This window comes from Fonsecaea erecta, assembly GCF_001651985.1.
Source record: "Fonsecaea erecta strain CBS 125763 chromosome Unknown Scaff10, whole genome shotgun sequence".
NCBI lineage: Eukaryota > Fungi > Ascomycota > Eurotiomycetes > Chaetothyriales > Herpotrichiellaceae > Fonsecaea > Fonsecaea erecta.
Window position 1 is genome coordinate 383,671 of NW_017387253.1, and position 16,411 is coordinate 400,081.

The 16,411-nt window shown below is 53.2% G+C and overlaps 4 protein-coding genes across 4 annotated transcripts; 2 read left to right on the forward strand and 2 right to left on the reverse strand.

Moving 5' to 3' along the window:
• Positions 1-133: 133 nt before the first annotated feature.
• AYL99_09858 (hypothetical protein) lies at positions 134-958 on the reverse strand (the record flags this gene model as incomplete). Its single annotated transcript, XM_018841364.1, has 1 exon — positions 134-958. The coding sequence occupies one exon, from the start codon at positions 956-958 to the stop codon at positions 134-136; it is 825 nt and encodes a 274-aa protein (XP_018689073.1).
• A 2,809-nt stretch (positions 959-3,767) lies between these two features.
• Positions 3,768-8,225, reverse strand: AYL99_09859 (hypothetical protein; the record flags this gene model as incomplete). Its single annotated transcript, XM_018841365.1, has 5 exons — positions 3,768-6,998; positions 7,051-7,380; positions 7,443-7,502; positions 7,567-7,819; positions 7,867-8,225. 5 exons carry the CDS (start codon positions 8,223-8,225, stop codon positions 3,768-3,770), a joined length of 4,233 nt encoding a protein of 1,410 aa, XP_018689074.1.
• Positions 8,226-9,113: 888 nt separating this feature from the next.
• AYL99_09860 (hypothetical protein) lies at positions 9,114-10,316 on the forward strand (the record flags this gene model as incomplete). The annotated part of the gene is made up of 1 exon (XM_018841366.1): positions 9,114-10,316. One exon carries the CDS (start codon positions 9,114-9,116, stop codon positions 10,314-10,316), a length of 1,203 nt encoding a protein of 400 aa, XP_018689075.1.
• A 1,505-nt stretch (positions 10,317-11,821) lies between these two features.
• On the forward strand, positions 11,822-15,532 carry AYL99_09861 (hypothetical protein; the record flags this gene model as incomplete). Its single annotated transcript, XM_018841367.1, has 1 exon — positions 11,822-15,532. One exon carries the CDS (start codon positions 11,822-11,824, stop codon positions 15,530-15,532), a length of 3,711 nt encoding a protein of 1,236 aa, XP_018689076.1.
• Between the last annotated feature and the right edge of the window lie 879 nt (positions 15,533-16,411).

Consider the following 16,411-nt stretch of genomic DNA (forward strand, 5'->3'; position numbering starts at 1 on the left):
ATCTGTCGCCAAAGTTTCGAAATCCGTCGCCGAAGTCCTGAAATCTGTTGCCAGAGTCACGGAATCTTCAATATCTGTTTCCTTTGAACATCAAAATCGAATTGGAGTAGCAGTTTAGGTAGCCACAATCGTTTCATGCACGATGCTTCTCTTCCGCCGTGGACAGGCTTGTTTCACTTGTATACGATGAGAGCACTTCCTCGGCCGACGTAAATCTTCCTTCCCAACAACCCCGGATAGTGTTGCCACAGAAGGATCCTGACACGTCCGGAAATATGTTTTGGCTGAAAAGTTCCTCTATTTTTTTTTCCGCCTGTTCCTGAAGTGCCCACCAAGCTCGGAGGGCCTCACGGTCATTAACCGTGGGCGGCTGGGGGTAGAGTTCACTGTGTGGTGATTTGAGGTAGACGAGTTCGTACAGTGTTGAACCGAGCGCAAATAAGTCTGTCTGGACGGTGTTCGGGCCGCTTGGATCTCTGGGAAGGAAATGCGTCGCCTTTTCGTATCCAAGGGCAACCTGACCCAGGCAGGACGACGCATTGAAATCAGACAGGCGGGCGTTGAGCTCGTCGTCGACCAGAATCTGTTTGAGGTTAAGGTCCGAATGAATGATCTCACGGGGGTGGATCACGGCGACAGCCTCGATGATTTGTTGCCCCCATCGGACCACCAAGTCACGCGGAATCTCGTCCTGGTGCAGATGGAGGTACTCCAGGAGATTGCCATTCGGATAGAAGACGAGGTCAATATACTCGTCATCCTCGCAAGGGATCCATCTCGCAATGCGAGGGTGATTCCCTATTTGCTCGTACGCAACCTTTTCATTGCGGATGGCGATAGTAGGACACTCTGGGTAGGAACCCTCTGCAGGGTACTTCCGAATAATGTTGCCGTCGATGAGATAGACCTGGCTGAAGACTGACCAATGGAGCGGCGCGGTGGAAGGTTTCGTCGACATGTCGATTGGCGCTGGAGTGAAGCTGGAGTGAAGCTAATGAGGCTGGCTCATTCTCTGCGGGTCTGGTACTTGCACGGTGTGTGCCACAACTCAGCAAGAGCACACTGCGCGGTCGCGGGAGCAATTCACTTCGTCGAAGTGAGGGCAGAGAATCCATGACGAGAATCCAAGGGGTAGATATGTGCAGGGGAATGTTGTGCTGTAAGGAAAATAGGAGGTCTGTGTAACCAGGATGAAACCTCAAGCCTCTGGGCCCTCGCCACTCGGGCTTTCAGGCTACTGGGGCCCGGCCCTTAACGTGCATCCCTACGCAATGGAATGCCCTAGGTATAGACGCACTTTTATTTAGCACACTTCTCTGTCCAACACAAATGCGAATATCGCCCATTGGAGGAAGGGAACTGACAGCATGGATGTTGAATCACCCATATACCTGCATATTGTATAAAATCACGAGGGTTCTGGGACCAATTTGCGCTGAGATCGTCTAAACCAGTTCGTCTGCCCTCCTTTCCGGCGTCTCGGCAGTGACAGCACTCCAGTGCTCGATATGCTAGACAGCAGTCCCGTATTGCGAGGTCACTTCTCTTGCACGTTACGTATCTCCGAAACGGAGAGGTTCAGTCTTTGGGTGGTGCTATGGTGCATTGCCTACCTGGTGCACGGTCTGTATGCGCTTATGTGGGCCTCCAGCCGAGGTCGCTTGGCACGAACATAATAATACCAGTGTTGTTGTTATTTACGGTATTATTATGCATTTGGACAAGCATCCGATTCAAGCGACCCACGTCAAATTGTAGCTGTATCGTCTGTCTTTTGAACTCGCTTTCGCGCTTTACTATATTTCAGTCCGTCTGATCTACGCCACAATCGTAGAGGCGGTGTTGGGGGGTTGACTTCACACATTTCAGCCTCCATCCTCATGCCTGCTCTCTGCACAGGCACCACGCTCCCACATACAGGCGACTGAGCCTTCTGAACATCCACGTTCAGCCTGATTAAACATTCTTCACAATGCGTCTGTATAATCGCTGGGTCAGCCCTGGCCATGTTCCAGCATTCAAAGGCTACACAGCCTTCAGTCGCCCATCACTGTCCAGCGTCTACCGCGCCCGCCTCGTAACCGACTTTGCCGTTACTACGCCGTCATTGCGACCATCACGACCGCCTCTCTGCGCCCGTTCAATACGTGACTCTAGAAGGGCTTCTGACGGAGGAGGTAACGGAACTCTTACTGAAAGCAGCCGGAGTTACTAGTGACCGCCGACCTTTGTTAGACGACGTTACAGGGAAGGTGGCCATGTTGCTTCAATCACATCCTCTCGCCCTGATCTGGGCCGGAGTATATGTGAGGCGCGGCTACTGCAGCCTGGCTGCTTCCCCCAAGGTGTATGAACGTTAACGGAAGCGACTCCTCGAGTTCCGGCCATCTCAGGCTCGGTCGTGGTATCGAGACGTGTATGCGACGTTTGAAGCGTCGGTGGAGATCTTACAAGCGAGTCTAACAGAGTCCTCACAAGACGCACTGGAGCTGCTACCACTCCTGGCTATATACGGGCCCAGCCAACTACCATTACTCCTGTTTAAAGCGGCATAGAACGGAGCACAAAGGATCCCGGCCGGCCCAGTCACCGATCGGAACGAACTGAGACTGACGGCGTGGCACGCGTCTCGGCTACCATCGCTTATGTAAGCCGGTGGCGGTGCGTTGGATTCGTCTTGGCTGGTGGTGGCTGTCCACGCCCTGAGGGCTTTTGCACTGGTGTCGATCAACGTGGGCGAGGGGCATGTGCTCGTATCGATACATCCGTTGGTGCACGCGTAGGCGCGGGACCGCCAAGACGAGCACCAACATCATGCGTCGTGGGTGACCAGGGGATGTGTTGTGGCGGTGTCGCAGAGTGAGGACGACATATGGCGAGTGCACGCCCGGCAACTACAGCCTCACCTTCAAGCGACCACGTCGTGGGAGATGGGCTGTGCATTTGCGTGCGAGAATGAGGTGGCGGTGTGCAGCATATTGATAGAATATGGATGGCTGCTTCAGGGTATGAGGGACGATCAGACACTGTTCGGGCTGCTCGATCGGCTATGTTTTCACCTCGGTCTCGACAAGCGCAGCGTGGATCAGCGGCGGATGGAAGTTTATTGGTCGAAACTTGTTAAACTATGGTAAAGCCCGAGATGCGGTGCAAGTGCTGGAGGAAGTGGTGTGCATTCAAGAGCAGACACTGGCGGAGGATCATCCACATCGACCGGCGTCGCAGCACACGTTGGCGGGAGCATATCAGGCGAATGGACAATGTGTCTGCCAAGGGAAGGGCGGTTTCGGGAACCACTGCAATAAATTGGTTTGGTCGTGCCCATATGTATACGGTATGGCGACCAGCGGAAGCATATACACTCTGTGGGCACCTGTCGACTACTCGGGTTCTGGTTAACTCATCTCGACGTAACTTAGGTAACCACCGGATTAGTGCTCGTGTAGACTCGCCCTGGGAGCACTCATCGCATGCTCGCCAGCGGATCGCTTCCTTCTCGCTCTCCAGTTTAGTCTTCTAGTATAGCGCAATCCACAGACCTTCGAGCATCCCTCAGAACCCTTCCCGTACCATTCCGTCACAATGTATCTGAACTTCGATCACTTAAACGCGGGCACCGAAGCTTCTAGATCGTTCTAGGCAAAAGCATCTAGACCGTAATAGAGTATCGAATTATAATATTCCTTAGTACATAAAGGCTATCTCCCCCAACCTCTCCCTCTTAAAGTTAATTAGAAGAATAAGAGAATCATAGTTAAATCGGATTCTCAAGCGCCGTTCTCGCGTAGTAGCTTGACCACCGCTTCGTGACCGTTCTCTACGGCCCATGACAGCGGCGTCCGGCCATCGTTATCTCGGGAGTCCAGGTCGACCTTCCCCGTCTCGAGTAGTAGCTTGACTATCGTCTCGTGTCCGTTCCGTGCAGCCCATGACAGCGGCGTCCGGCTATACTGATTATCTCGGGAGTCCAGGTCGACCTTCCCCGTCTCGAGTAGTAGCTTGACCACCGTCTCGTGTCCGTTCTCTATAGCCCATGATAGCGGCGTCCGGCCATCGTCATCTCGGGAGTCCAGGTCGACCTTCCCCGTCTCGAGTAGTAGCTTGACCACCGTCTCGTGTCCGTTCCGTGCAGCCCATGACAGCGGCGTCCGGCTATACTGATTATCTCGGGAGTCCAGGTCGACCTTCCCCGTCTCGAGTAGTAGCTTGACCACCGTCTCGTGTCCGTTCTCTATAGCCCATGATAGCGGCGTCCGGCCATCGTCATCTCGGGAGTCCAGGTCGACCTTCCCCGTCTCGAGTAGTAGCTTGACCACCGTCTCGTGTCCGTTCCGTGCGGCCCATGACAGCGGCGTCCGGCTATATAGATTATCTCGGGAGTCCAGGTCGACCTTCCCCGTCTCGAGTAGTAGCTTAACCACCGTCTCGTGTCCGTTCTCTGCGGCCCATGACAGCGGCGTCTGGCCATCGTCATCTCGGGAGTCCGGGTCGACCTTCCCCGTCTCGAGTAGTAGCTTGACCACCGTCTCGTGTCCGTTCTCTGCGGCCCGTGACAGCGGCGTCCGGCCATACTGATTATCTCGGGAGTCCAGGTCGACCTTCCCCGTCTCGAGTAGTAGCTTGACCACCGTCTCGTGTCCGTTCTCTGCGGCCCGTGACAGCGGCGTCCGGCCACATAGATTATCTCGGGAGTCCGGGTCGACCTTCCCCGTCTCGAGTAGTAGCTTGACCACCGTCTCGTGTCCGTTCCCTGCGGCCCGTGACAGCGGCGTCCGGCCATACTTATCTCGGGAGTCCAGGTCGACCTTCCCCGTCTCGAGTAGTAGCTTGACCACCGTCTCGTGTCCGTTCCCTGCGGCCCGTGACAGCGGCGTCCGGCCATACTTATCTCGGGAGTCCAGGTCGACCTTCCCCGTCTCGAGTAGTAGCTTGACCACCGTCTCGTGTCCGTTCCCTGCGGCCCGTGACAGCGGCGTCCGGCCATACTTATCTCGGGAGTCCAGGTCGACCTTCCCCGTCTCGAGTAGTAGCTTGACCACCGTCTCGTGTCCGTTCCCTGCGGCCCGTGACAGCGGCGTCCGGCCATACTCATTATCTCGGGAGTCCAGGTCGACCTTCCCCGTCTCGAGTAGTAGCTTGACCACCGTCTCGTGTCCGTTCCCTGCGGCCCATGACAGCGGCGTCCGGCCATACTCATCTGCCGTATTGAGGCTCGCTCCTCGTTCATATAACAGTTTCAAGGTCCGTATTTGTCCCTCTTCCGCCGTCCGTAGTAACCAGGCATCGCGTAATGTTGGTGCCTTCTCAAGGTTGATCTTTCCGTCCAACAAGGTGGGGTCAATTGCTATTGCATGGTCCTCCCACTCGTCGGATGCATATTTCAAGAAGGCATACCCTGGGAAGGAATCTTCCAGGGAATGATACGGTACTTTATTCAGTTGCTCTGTGCCAGGGAGGCCCTCGCGACGTATAACTGAATTACCGTGGTTGAATGCGTCGCTGCTCAAATATCGCCAGCACACCTGTAACATGAGAAGATTTGCGCTGTCTCGGGAAGTATGATACCACGCTCCCTTTGAGCCACTGTGATCTTCCAGTAAGAAATCTTTCACGGACTGGTGACAGAAGTTGACTGTCGTATCGATATCGTTGCTCGCAATAGTTAAGCTGATGAGAGAGCCACATGACGAACATATGTCCTTATAGTCATCCAGATGCTCAATTTGCAGCACTAAGCTGTTCTTCCAAATCGCAAATGCGGCTGCTATTTCGATTTTCTTTAGAGGCCGCCGGGCAGCGACCATACTGAGTAAAAGAAAGCGAGCACGGGATTGCTTGTCGACTGAATCGTTTTCGTTCAAAATCCGGGCATAAGTCTCGTTAAGCCCCGCAGGAAGATTCCTAAGTTTGGACCGCACGTCATCTTTCGGTGTTTCACAGAGAACTTTAAACATAAGAGATACCCAGAGGAAGGTTCCTCCGGCTTTGTTCGCAAGAGCCTCTCTGATGTCGTCTTTCAGTTCCTTGTTATAGTCTCTTCTCTTCGTAAGTTCCTCGACTTTGACCTCAATGTATTCGGCCAGATCAGCATTAACTTTGCTCGAGTCTATGCTCAAAGAGACACCAACTCCGCTTAGTTCATCATGGATGTCGCTAATTTCGGGTCTGTAGGTAATAAGGAACTTAAATTTCCCTTCCCCTGATGTTGGCGGTATCTGAAAAAGTGTATTGATGCCAAGGAGTAAAGCCTTGCGCGTAGATTTCTCACATTCATCCAGAGCATCAATGAGGATAAATACTTCACCGGCGCGGCTGTCTCGGAGCATTGCTTGAAAGATTCGCCAGAGAGCAGTGAAGTTCTCGAAAAGTTTCTCGAAGACGCTGCTACTCTTGTGGTCCTCAAAGTCCGTCTGAATATGTTTGAATAGCTCGTTCCTTTGAACCAGTAGCTGCCAGACAAGGCTCCGAAGTAAGGCTGCTGGTGTTTTCCGCGCTTGGTCTTTGTCGTCGCAGAAAAAGTAAGCGAATATAGTGTCGGGAGTTTTCTCAACTTTTCTTTGGAGTGTCTCAACAAGAAAGGTGGACATCATCGTCTTTCCGATACCGGGGGAGCCAACAAGGCGAAGAAGTCGTGGATCTTTATCGGCTCCCCAGGCAGAGAATTCCTCCCGTTTCAGAATCCACTCACAAGTGTGCCCTACTCTTTTCTCCTTTTGAGTCTGGATTTCGGACAAGATATCTACCGGTTTTACAACTTCCATCGCTCGAAGGCATTCCTGAAGTTTCCCTGAAGTTCCTCTATCGTTGGCTAGAATGGCCCTAGGGTTTCGGCGGCGCTCGAGCGCCGTTTCAGCACCTTCAGCCATTCGTAATATCTGTGGATAGACAAGCTGAAAAGAGGGATCCTCTGGACCATAGAATTTGTTGATCTTGAGGTGGTCTGTGTGGAGAGACATCTTGGGATGGCCATCGATACAGGCACTGCTCTCGGGTACAACCTGAGCTTATGTCAGAAGAAGCGGGAGAGAACAGTCACAAAAAATAACACACGAGACGCGGGGGTACAAGAATTCCCAAGGGTCCCAACCTGGCCCCATAGTTTGTCTTAAGCTGTTCGAAGCAGCACATAACAGGCACGGACTCGGCAAATAACCAACTGGAGAAGTGATGCAAGCGATCTGTCAGGGTGTCCGACTGCTGTTCTAGGTCTCGAAGAATTCTGTCTTCGGTGACAAGACTGGGCGGTGCAAGCGACGCAAGTAAAGCACCCCAGGATGCAGCAGGGCTGCCTCGGTGAGGCGTACCTAGAAAGACCACCCCGACCGTAGATTCAGCAACGGGAGTGAACTCCGAGCGATTTCGGGACGCGTCGACGATGGCCTGCTCAATTCAGCACCAGCTCTTGAACGAAGTGTCAGCACTCAGTAGTCACTGTCACGAACCTGCTCAATGAGGTTTCCTCCAAAACTGTGACCAATAAAGATCAACGGTCTACGGCTTGCCTGGTAAGGTAAGTGATTACTTCGACATGCTCAACTGAAACTAAAGGCATGTTGTCTGTCTTACCTCCTTGCGATTGTTCTGAAGACTATTCAGCAGAGTCCCCGAAATGTCAGAGATCCTTTGCTGAGGTGCATCTATCAACCATTTCGAGTCGTAATTAAAGGCCATAACTCGACAAGACATTTTCTTTGGAAGGAGCTCTTTTAACCAATTAAATGGCTTGTCGGGATATCCAGAGCCACCGGGAGGGTTGTTCTTTGGATGCCAAACCCAGGCATAAGCCGGGTTTGCGCCAAGTCCGTGGACCGCCACGATACTAAGATGGTCAGATTTGTACCAGACCATTCGAGGGTGGAGACATACTCAACAACTGCCTTCGGATTGTCGTGCAAAATCTGTAGGGGATACTCAGCTGGTGGTGGGGTGCTCTCATCTAGTGTCTTGTCTCCTTCCTTCAAAGCGTTTTCCTGATCTCCCGAAGATCTATCCCGGCCATCTGAGACGTTACTGGCTCCATGATCTGACTGTGATTTACGCTGCCCAGATAATATGTCCGGCACGCGGTGATGGGCACCGGAAAATAACCTTGACCGAGGAGTGGCGATGTACGCAAGGAGAAGAACGCAACAAACCCACACAGCTTTCCAAAATGGCCTGTGCGACCCGATAAAAATGATTGCGAGGATAACTGCGAGGATCCTTGGGAGGTTAAAGGGAGGCATCGTCGTGGTGATCGGACTTGCCTGGGGTGTAAGGTTTCAACGGCGGACAAGTGGGGTAGAAGTCAAGCTCTGGACAACGGAGGACATTTCATGAGGGGAGGTTTGTCAGGAATGAAAGGTATTGCGGAGTCACGTGTAAATGCGCATTGTTTGTCATGAAATGCTCAATTCTCTCCTCCTTCGACGGGAGAGCCGTCTGCATATAAATACATGTAGTAGGTGCGACTTCTTCGAGGCATTCTGAGTCTAGATCCTAGTGGTTTGATCAATCAAAAGAGCGGGTTGGAGTTACACTCAATTGATAACTGTCAAAGTGCTACGGTAATAAGTGCTAACCTGGGACGGCAGAGTTTACAACCCCTAGTCCCAAATAATCCTAGTGTTGAAATGCGGAAGAACATTGTTCCGTTGTTTGCTGCCAACGGGCAGGAGACTGCGTGTCATGTGACCTAGTACGCGGTCTACCATGTGATAAAAGTCAAGTGATGTTTAGCTGACATTTCTGTGATTGCAGGGCATTGTGGCGCTCGAGCCAAACACAAGAGAAGGCCAAAAAGCCACTCTTATATGACTCAATTCTGGTGTCATTTCAGCCACAATAACATATACAAATCACATCTCCATGGCGGGACCTGTCTCCTGTTTCTTCCAAGTCACGTGATGCTAGAGGCTTGGCACTGCGTACCGAGTACATCCTTTTTAAATTAGGTTTAGCTTACTTCTCGTAGACAGAACTCTCAGCCATAGATTACTCCATTTGCACCTCTTACACTCCGCCTGTCCTACTGCAAAGATGATCTCTTCAACCGTTGCCCGAACCATGGGGATTGAGAGGCGCCCGACTGAAGCAAAAGAACAACTAATCCGTGAATAAAAGAAAAGAAAACAATGGCAGCGCAAGTCGCTCCCTTTACCGTTCGGCTTCCACCTCCCCAGACAGATGATCAGGCTGGCAACCAGGCGCAATCATCTGCCCCACCTGGCCCTGCTCAGAACTCTGCTTGGCAGCAGGCTGCAAATAACAACAACGCCAACATCAGTGACGGGCACATTCTTGCAATGATCCCCGCCTCCTATCGCACTAAGAGCCATGATTTGATTCCTCCAAGACTAGATGACATCTCTTGGATCGAGAATGAGCTTGATGTCCAAAGACTGCACCGGATCAAGGGCTGGTTCTGGGTTGTGGGTCGGCCCACGCCGCCGCGCCCACTTCACCACCAAGTTCTCCTTGGTCGGGAGGTTTTCGTCACGGAGCAGATGGACATGCACCTCGTCTGGACAGGCGGACGCATGTATCTCAAGCCGTTGCCGCGCTTCATCCTTGAACCCCACTTCTGGATCAGGTTCCTCGCCTGTGCGAAAAATTGTGCTTGTGCCGTAGGAGACGGCACTGGCCACATTGTACAGGGACCTGCACCCAATACCACTGCCACTGCCACGGCGACAAAAACGCCTACAAATCCGAAGAAACCTGATGAGCCCCAAGAGTGTAAGAAGCGCAAGCTGCGGAAAACGGCACTAGGATTCCTCTTCTCCTACGTCGCGCTAATCCGCCACGAGAGCGACCTCCGTCTCGCCAAGGACAGGTTTCTGATCCCCTTAAACGCTGACTGGACGTACTGGACGACACTTATACAGCAGCTGGACCCCGAGCACATCTATCCGAACATCGACGAACGCTTCTACTATGGAGAACTACGGCTAAGCCGGCTGAACAAGCTCTACAGGTTTACCCAGTGGTCCCCTCGCGGCTATGTGTATCGTTGGCAGGAGTACGGCAGCTTCATGGCGGAGTACTTTGGACTACTAACAGCCATGACGGTATACATTGCCATCATCCTCACGGCGATGCAGGTCGGCCTGGCCACCGATCAACTCAAGGCGAACCAGGCCTTCATGAACGCGTCGTATGGGTTTACCGTTTTGTCAATTCTGGGTCCGTTGATTGTCATGGCGATCATCTTTCTGTTCTTTCTGTGCATTTTTGGCAGTAACTGGTACGCCACCGTAAAGTTCAGCAAGAAGAGGCTCGGCGCCATACGAGCTGATCGGCGCGGTGATGAGCAAGTCAGAATGCATGCGAGCTAGAGGCGTCGCGTCATGTCGATAGGACTACTCAAGGGCCGATCCGCGCAGCTGCGGTTGCAATGCATGCCCGGGAAAACAAGGTCAGGTGCGCTGGCAGGTGCTTGGGCCTCGCTGCTATGCCCAACACACTGGCCAACTAATAGCGTTCAGCCACTGGCTAGACACAACATCCACAGACTAAACAGCTGAGGCAAGTCGATCTATTCCATCTGAAGCTACTCGGAGCTCCGGTCTTCTAGCGTTCATGATTCAGCTGGCCCATGAGGCTCTTGAGGATATGGATGGTCGATAGACCACGCACTCCTCCGCCGTCGAGCGACAGCAGTCAGAGCCCGGTGTGGTCGACGGGTTGGGCGGGCCCCCCGTCGCTCGTTCGGCGGAGACCGCTTGCTCCATGAGGTCGGCCGACGCTGGGAGGAACGAGAGGATGGTCTGGAGGAAAGATGAAGAAGAAAGATGAAGCACAGCATCTGTTAGGCAGATGCCTACGCTTGAAGGTGTCTGCGCACAGCATCGTGAAGGGCGCTCGATCAGGCTGAATGTGTATCTCTCGACAGCACATCCAGTCCAGGTGAGGCAGTGGGTGTCAGTGCAAAGCAAACTCCCTTCGTACGCGGATCGCCCGCGAGTCCACTTTTGTGCATGCCAAAGTTTACGGGAGGGATACCATAGTGCCATCTACGTGAACGACGAAGCAAGACTATCTCGGATGTGTACGGGGCGCAAGAGAAGCGGCACAGCAGTCCGTGGGTGCAATTATTCTCAGGGAGGTCCTAGATATCACTCTTGCCGCGGCGCCGGTATAAAGGACTGCAAAAAGCTCACATGCATTTTCTGCGTGTTATGGACCGCGAGATTTGGTAATTTTATATGAACATCAAATCTATGGACAATTCAGTGTCTATGCCATCAATTCTGGCCCTCCCGTGGGCGAACTTCGCCGATGCGGTGAATAGACAGGCATGTGAAATTAAAGTGAATCCGCACCCACTGCATTTCATTGCGCAGGGATGGACGTTTACTTGTTAATAGGCTCCTGCTGGTATTCGTAAGCGGGAGATCGGCCTAGTGAGCCGCCCAGAGCCGGACCTGGGGACGCCTAGTACTGGGCATCTCCGCCTAATAGCCGCCAAAGTCTGTTGCTGACCTACTGTACCTCGTGCCTGCCGGCCAGTTGATTGTCGTCGCCACTAATATCGAGCGAGCAATATCGTCAGATCAACAGCCTTGTCTGCCTCTCCAGATCAAGAGATTATTTTCTTCCACTTGCCTCTGCCGGGTTCGCTGTCTTTGCTCCATCCCATGAGTAATCCATCCTGTCGACGACTTTCTGCGGCTGTCACTGCGTCCCTCTCATAAAACATGTCGGACACTGCCATTCGATTTCCCTAGACCTGATTTGAGTCTACGTCACAGGCCCTCCTCGTTCAGCCGCAGCGACCTCCCAAAGTCAACCGTCCCACGGAAACCCCCTCCAAGCCTATCCCCGCCACCCATATTGAACCATGCATCAATCCTTCACAGGCAGCGCCCGTAAACCTCGCCAGGTCAATCTCTCCGGCCGCACCCACGCCAATCCATGGGCTGCCCTTCCGAAATCGAGCCAAGCCACTCCGTCCGCCGCAAGCAATACAGTTGCCCAGGCGCAGGCAGACCGGGCGCGGAGACAACAGGACAGAGACAGATACAATGCTACAAAGACTCTCCAGAGATTATGGCGCGGTCACGCGAGCCGACGGGAACAGAAGTCGCGATGGAGACAGATGTGGGATGAGAACGAACAGCACAGGCTGGGCTTGCCGCGTCGAGTGGACTACCAAGGGCTTGTCGCCGCAGGCGCAACGGTCCCGGCGTATGACAACTCGCTACAGATCCTCCTCCAGTTGCGGCTGTTATTACGATTTCAAGAGTTTAGGAGAGGCAAGGCAAGGGATGACATGGATCTGCTCAGATTGCTCTACTTTGGCGAGGCCCTACATCAAACCTTGGTCTCGTTAGGGTTCGAGTTGGACGGCGGCTGGAAGGACAGTCTCTCTCGCCTGGGACTGGTCGAGGCTCGCTACCTGAAGAGCATTGTCGGGGACCACACGACCGATGAGAGATTATCTTACGGACCAAAAATCTTGAAAACCATCACCATGCTGGCTGGATATATACCGGATGAGATAGCCAAGGACTCCGTAATCTACTTCGAGGTGATCGACTTGGCGTTACGAAGACAAGAGGAGGAGACGTGGCTGCGGAGCTCACTGGAGGCGATAGCTGCTCTTCTGAGAAGTCCTTCCACCCACAAGCAGACTGCATACACGGCGTTCGCAAGACAGTTCCTGACCAAAGGTTCCTTTTCAGGACGCCGAGATATTCTGAAAGAGCTTTCCCCCTCCTTAAGTCTTCAGGAGCTGGCGCAGGCAATGACGAAGGAGGTTGAGGACCCGGACGGGAGTGGCACGCGTACATTGACCGATACCCAGTTATTGTGGCAATTGGCCCATCTCATATACATTCACGACATTCTGCATAAAGGTTACGAAGGTCAGAGTACGTATATCGAAGCGGTCTCGGCTCTCTTGGGGGAATGCGCAAATGATGTGGCCGAACGGATGGACCTGACCGATCAGCACATGCTCAACGATGGGATCAAGACTGGTGCCGAGCCTCTGCCGGGATTTGTGAGAGACATGCTCTCAAGACTGCTGCAGCAGGATGGACTACGAGCCATTTTGAAAGAGGCAGGGTCTTCACCGACGTCAGGAAAGACCAGCGACGACACAGACTTTGACTCCGCGAAGCGACTGGCAAACTTCGCGGTTGCTTTGCTGAGAGCTTTTCCTGCCCGGGCACAGGATATTCGGATGTCTTTGTACCAAAGCCCTGTCAGATCGGTCGAGAACGCAGATATGTCCACCATCCAATACTTCTGGAACACAGCACGGACGACCAGCGTTTTCGGCAAGATTGCCCAAGACTACCGAGTCGTGCTATCGGTCCTCAGAGACGCGGCTCCAAAAACCAATCAAATAGGCCAAGCACCGTTGTCCAGAGATGAAATCGCTCGCTGGCGCGATGAGTGGCGGATCATCTTGCTCTTCCTTGAGTTGTATACGTTTGTGCTCAAATTCATGGATGATGATGATTTCTTCTCCTATGAAAGATTGCACGCTTTTGGGGCCGCTGCAGGCTCACCCACAAGTTTGTTGTCGCGAAAAGGAATGCTGCCTCTGGAGCAAGTGGCACTGATGACGATATTTTTGAAGAACCTGGCGTTTACCCTGTACTGGAACGCAGCCGACTTGGTGGAGAGCAATGATCAAGAGGAGGAATTAGCCATCTCTGCGCTTTTTGGCCGTCCAGGCCGTTCATCGGTCAAGAATACGGAAAAGAAGCAACTTAACCTGACTGGCAATGGTGTATCGCAAGGCTACCTCAAGGGCTTGGTCACAGGCTTGCTGCGGATGCTCCATGAAAGAGACTCCAGACGATCATTTGTGCCCCCTGACCACTGGTTGATGACCAACCAAGTGAGCATGGCTGGGTTCATTTCCGCGGTTGTTGCAGAGGAAGAGAAGAAGCACGAACTGGATGGCGAAGATGATACCGAAGAAGAGCAAGATGAGCTTGACCGGGACGTTGAAATAGATAGGTCAGTGGGCTCAACGGCGGGCGAGGCTTTGCTGAGCTCCATATTTGGTATCCGGCCATCACACGTCCCCAGAAGCAGGGCGTCGAGAATGGCGGAGTGGGCAGAAAAGCAGCGACTGCAGGTCAGGAAAAAGCGACAGTTGGAAGCAGTGGCACCGCGCCTTGAGATCCTCCGCAACCTCCCATTCTTCATCCCGTTCGAGACACGGGTCCAGATCTTCCGTGAATTCGTCCAGCGAGATCAAGTCCGCCGACGGAACGGCACCACCGACCCGGACACGTGGCGTATGATCGTGGCTGCGAGGCAAGCTCGAACAGTTGACGGCCGGCCGATTGGGGTAGACGTCCTCTCCAAGCATCATGCTGAAATATCTCGTGGCAGGGTCTTTATGGATGCCTTCGAAGCTTTCTACGAGCTTGGGGACGGGCTCAAAGAACCAATCCAGATCACTTTTATTGACCAATTCGGCGCCCCGGAAGCTGGCATTGACGGAGGAGGCGTGACCAAAGAGTTTCTCATCAGTGTGACCAACGAAGCATTCGACCCCAACCCCAAAATGTCCATGTTCAAGGAGAACGCTCAGAGGTACCTGTTTCCAAATCCTATGATCTATCAGGAAACTGCAGAGTATCTGAAAATGCCAGGGCTCAAATGGAACGTTGACGGGGTTTCGTCTCCGCTGGTTGAACTTCTCCGCCGTTACCAGTTCCTGGGCCGAATTGTCGGAAAGTGCCTGTACGAGGGTATCCTGATTGACGTCAACTTTGCTGGCTTCTTTCTCCTCAAGTGGGCGCTCACTGGCGGGACGACGGTGGGTTCGAACGAATCCGCCTATCGAGCCACGATCAATGACGTCCGAGAATTCGACGAGGAATTGTACCAGGGCCTTCTGAAGCTGAAGAACTATCCGGGCGATGTGGAGACGGACTTTTCGCTTGACTTCACGGTGACTGATACGGTCACGTACGAAAACGAGGATGGCACCGAAGCGCACAAGACATTCACCACCGAGTTACTTCCGAACGGCGCCAATATCCCGGTTACCAACACCAACCGATTGCTTTACATTGACCGAATCGTGAGATATCGACTACAGCAGCAGCCCAAGGCCGTCACGGACGCCTTTCTCAAGGGCCTCGGTCAGATCATTCAGCCCATGTGGCTCGCCATGTTCAACCAAAAGGAGTTGCAGAAACTCGTTGGTGGCGACAACACCGAACTGGACATTGCCGACCTCCGCCGCAACACGCAGTATGGAGGAGTCTACGCCATCGGCGATGACGGGCAGGAGCATCCCACGATCCAACTATTCTGGAAGGCCCTGCAGGAGATGTCGGACGAAGACAGGCGGAAGGTGCTCAAGTTCGTCACCAGCACTCCCCGGGCACCCCTGCTGGGATTCAGTCATTTGAATCCGAAGTTCAGCATTCGTGATTCCAGTGGGGACCAGGACCGACTCCCGAGCACCTCGACCTGCGTGAATCTGCTCAAGTTACCACGTTACGAAGACCTCAAGACGATGAAAGAGAAGCTTCTGTATGCCGTCAACTCAGGGGCTGGATTTGACTTGTCGTGATAGAGGACCCGGAGGGAGATCGGCCGTCTTTTTGGTCTTGACATGATAGGAAGAGATGGGGAGAGACTGGGTCAATTGGTACTATTCTCTTGAACGTGTATGGCTGGGTCGGGGGCTATGCATGGGCACCTAGGCAAATACCACTCTAAGAAGGTCTTTTTATTTCACTTGCATTGGCTGGCTATTGGGCGAAGCGAAACAGACCTTTCGAGGTCGAATCTCGACACGAGTACCTTCCATTTCCATCTCTGGACCTGAGGGTGGCCCTGAGCCTCGCTGCTTCAACCTGAGATGCTCCTGCACGTGACTGATCATGGGGGTGCCGGCCTGAGCAAAGGATCAATCGCGTCCATATCTGGGCCAGGGAGCCCTGGTCCCGGCACCCGCCTATAGTTGCCAAGTTATCGCCTCGGCCTAGCCTACAGTACCCATAACTTGGCACCCGATTCAAGTTGACGTAATGGTCACAAAAGTTCCCTTTCGCTAAATTGGTTAGTCCGGGTCAAGCTTCGCCATCTTCCTACTCCCCCCACTTGCAGTTAAGCATCGCCACGACATCAAGTCAAGTGCTTTGTGGCTCAGGCATGTTGGCGCTTGCGCTGTTGTTTTGACGGCAAGGTAGATTCTGGTAGACAGGTTGACGAAGAGCCGACAACCTAGCTTATTGTTGTATTTTTCTCCACAAGGGCGGCGGCTTTCACTCCATGATACAGCTACTAAGTAGCTAAGATTGGATCAGATTCTACTGTTCATCGCTACCGCCGCAGATCATCGACTGAGCCTGGCCATTCCGATTCATCTATGTCGACTGGCCCAGTAAAAACCGTATACCCCTACGAGCCAGATCAGATATCCCGACAGGAGGACCCGTCTGTCGTC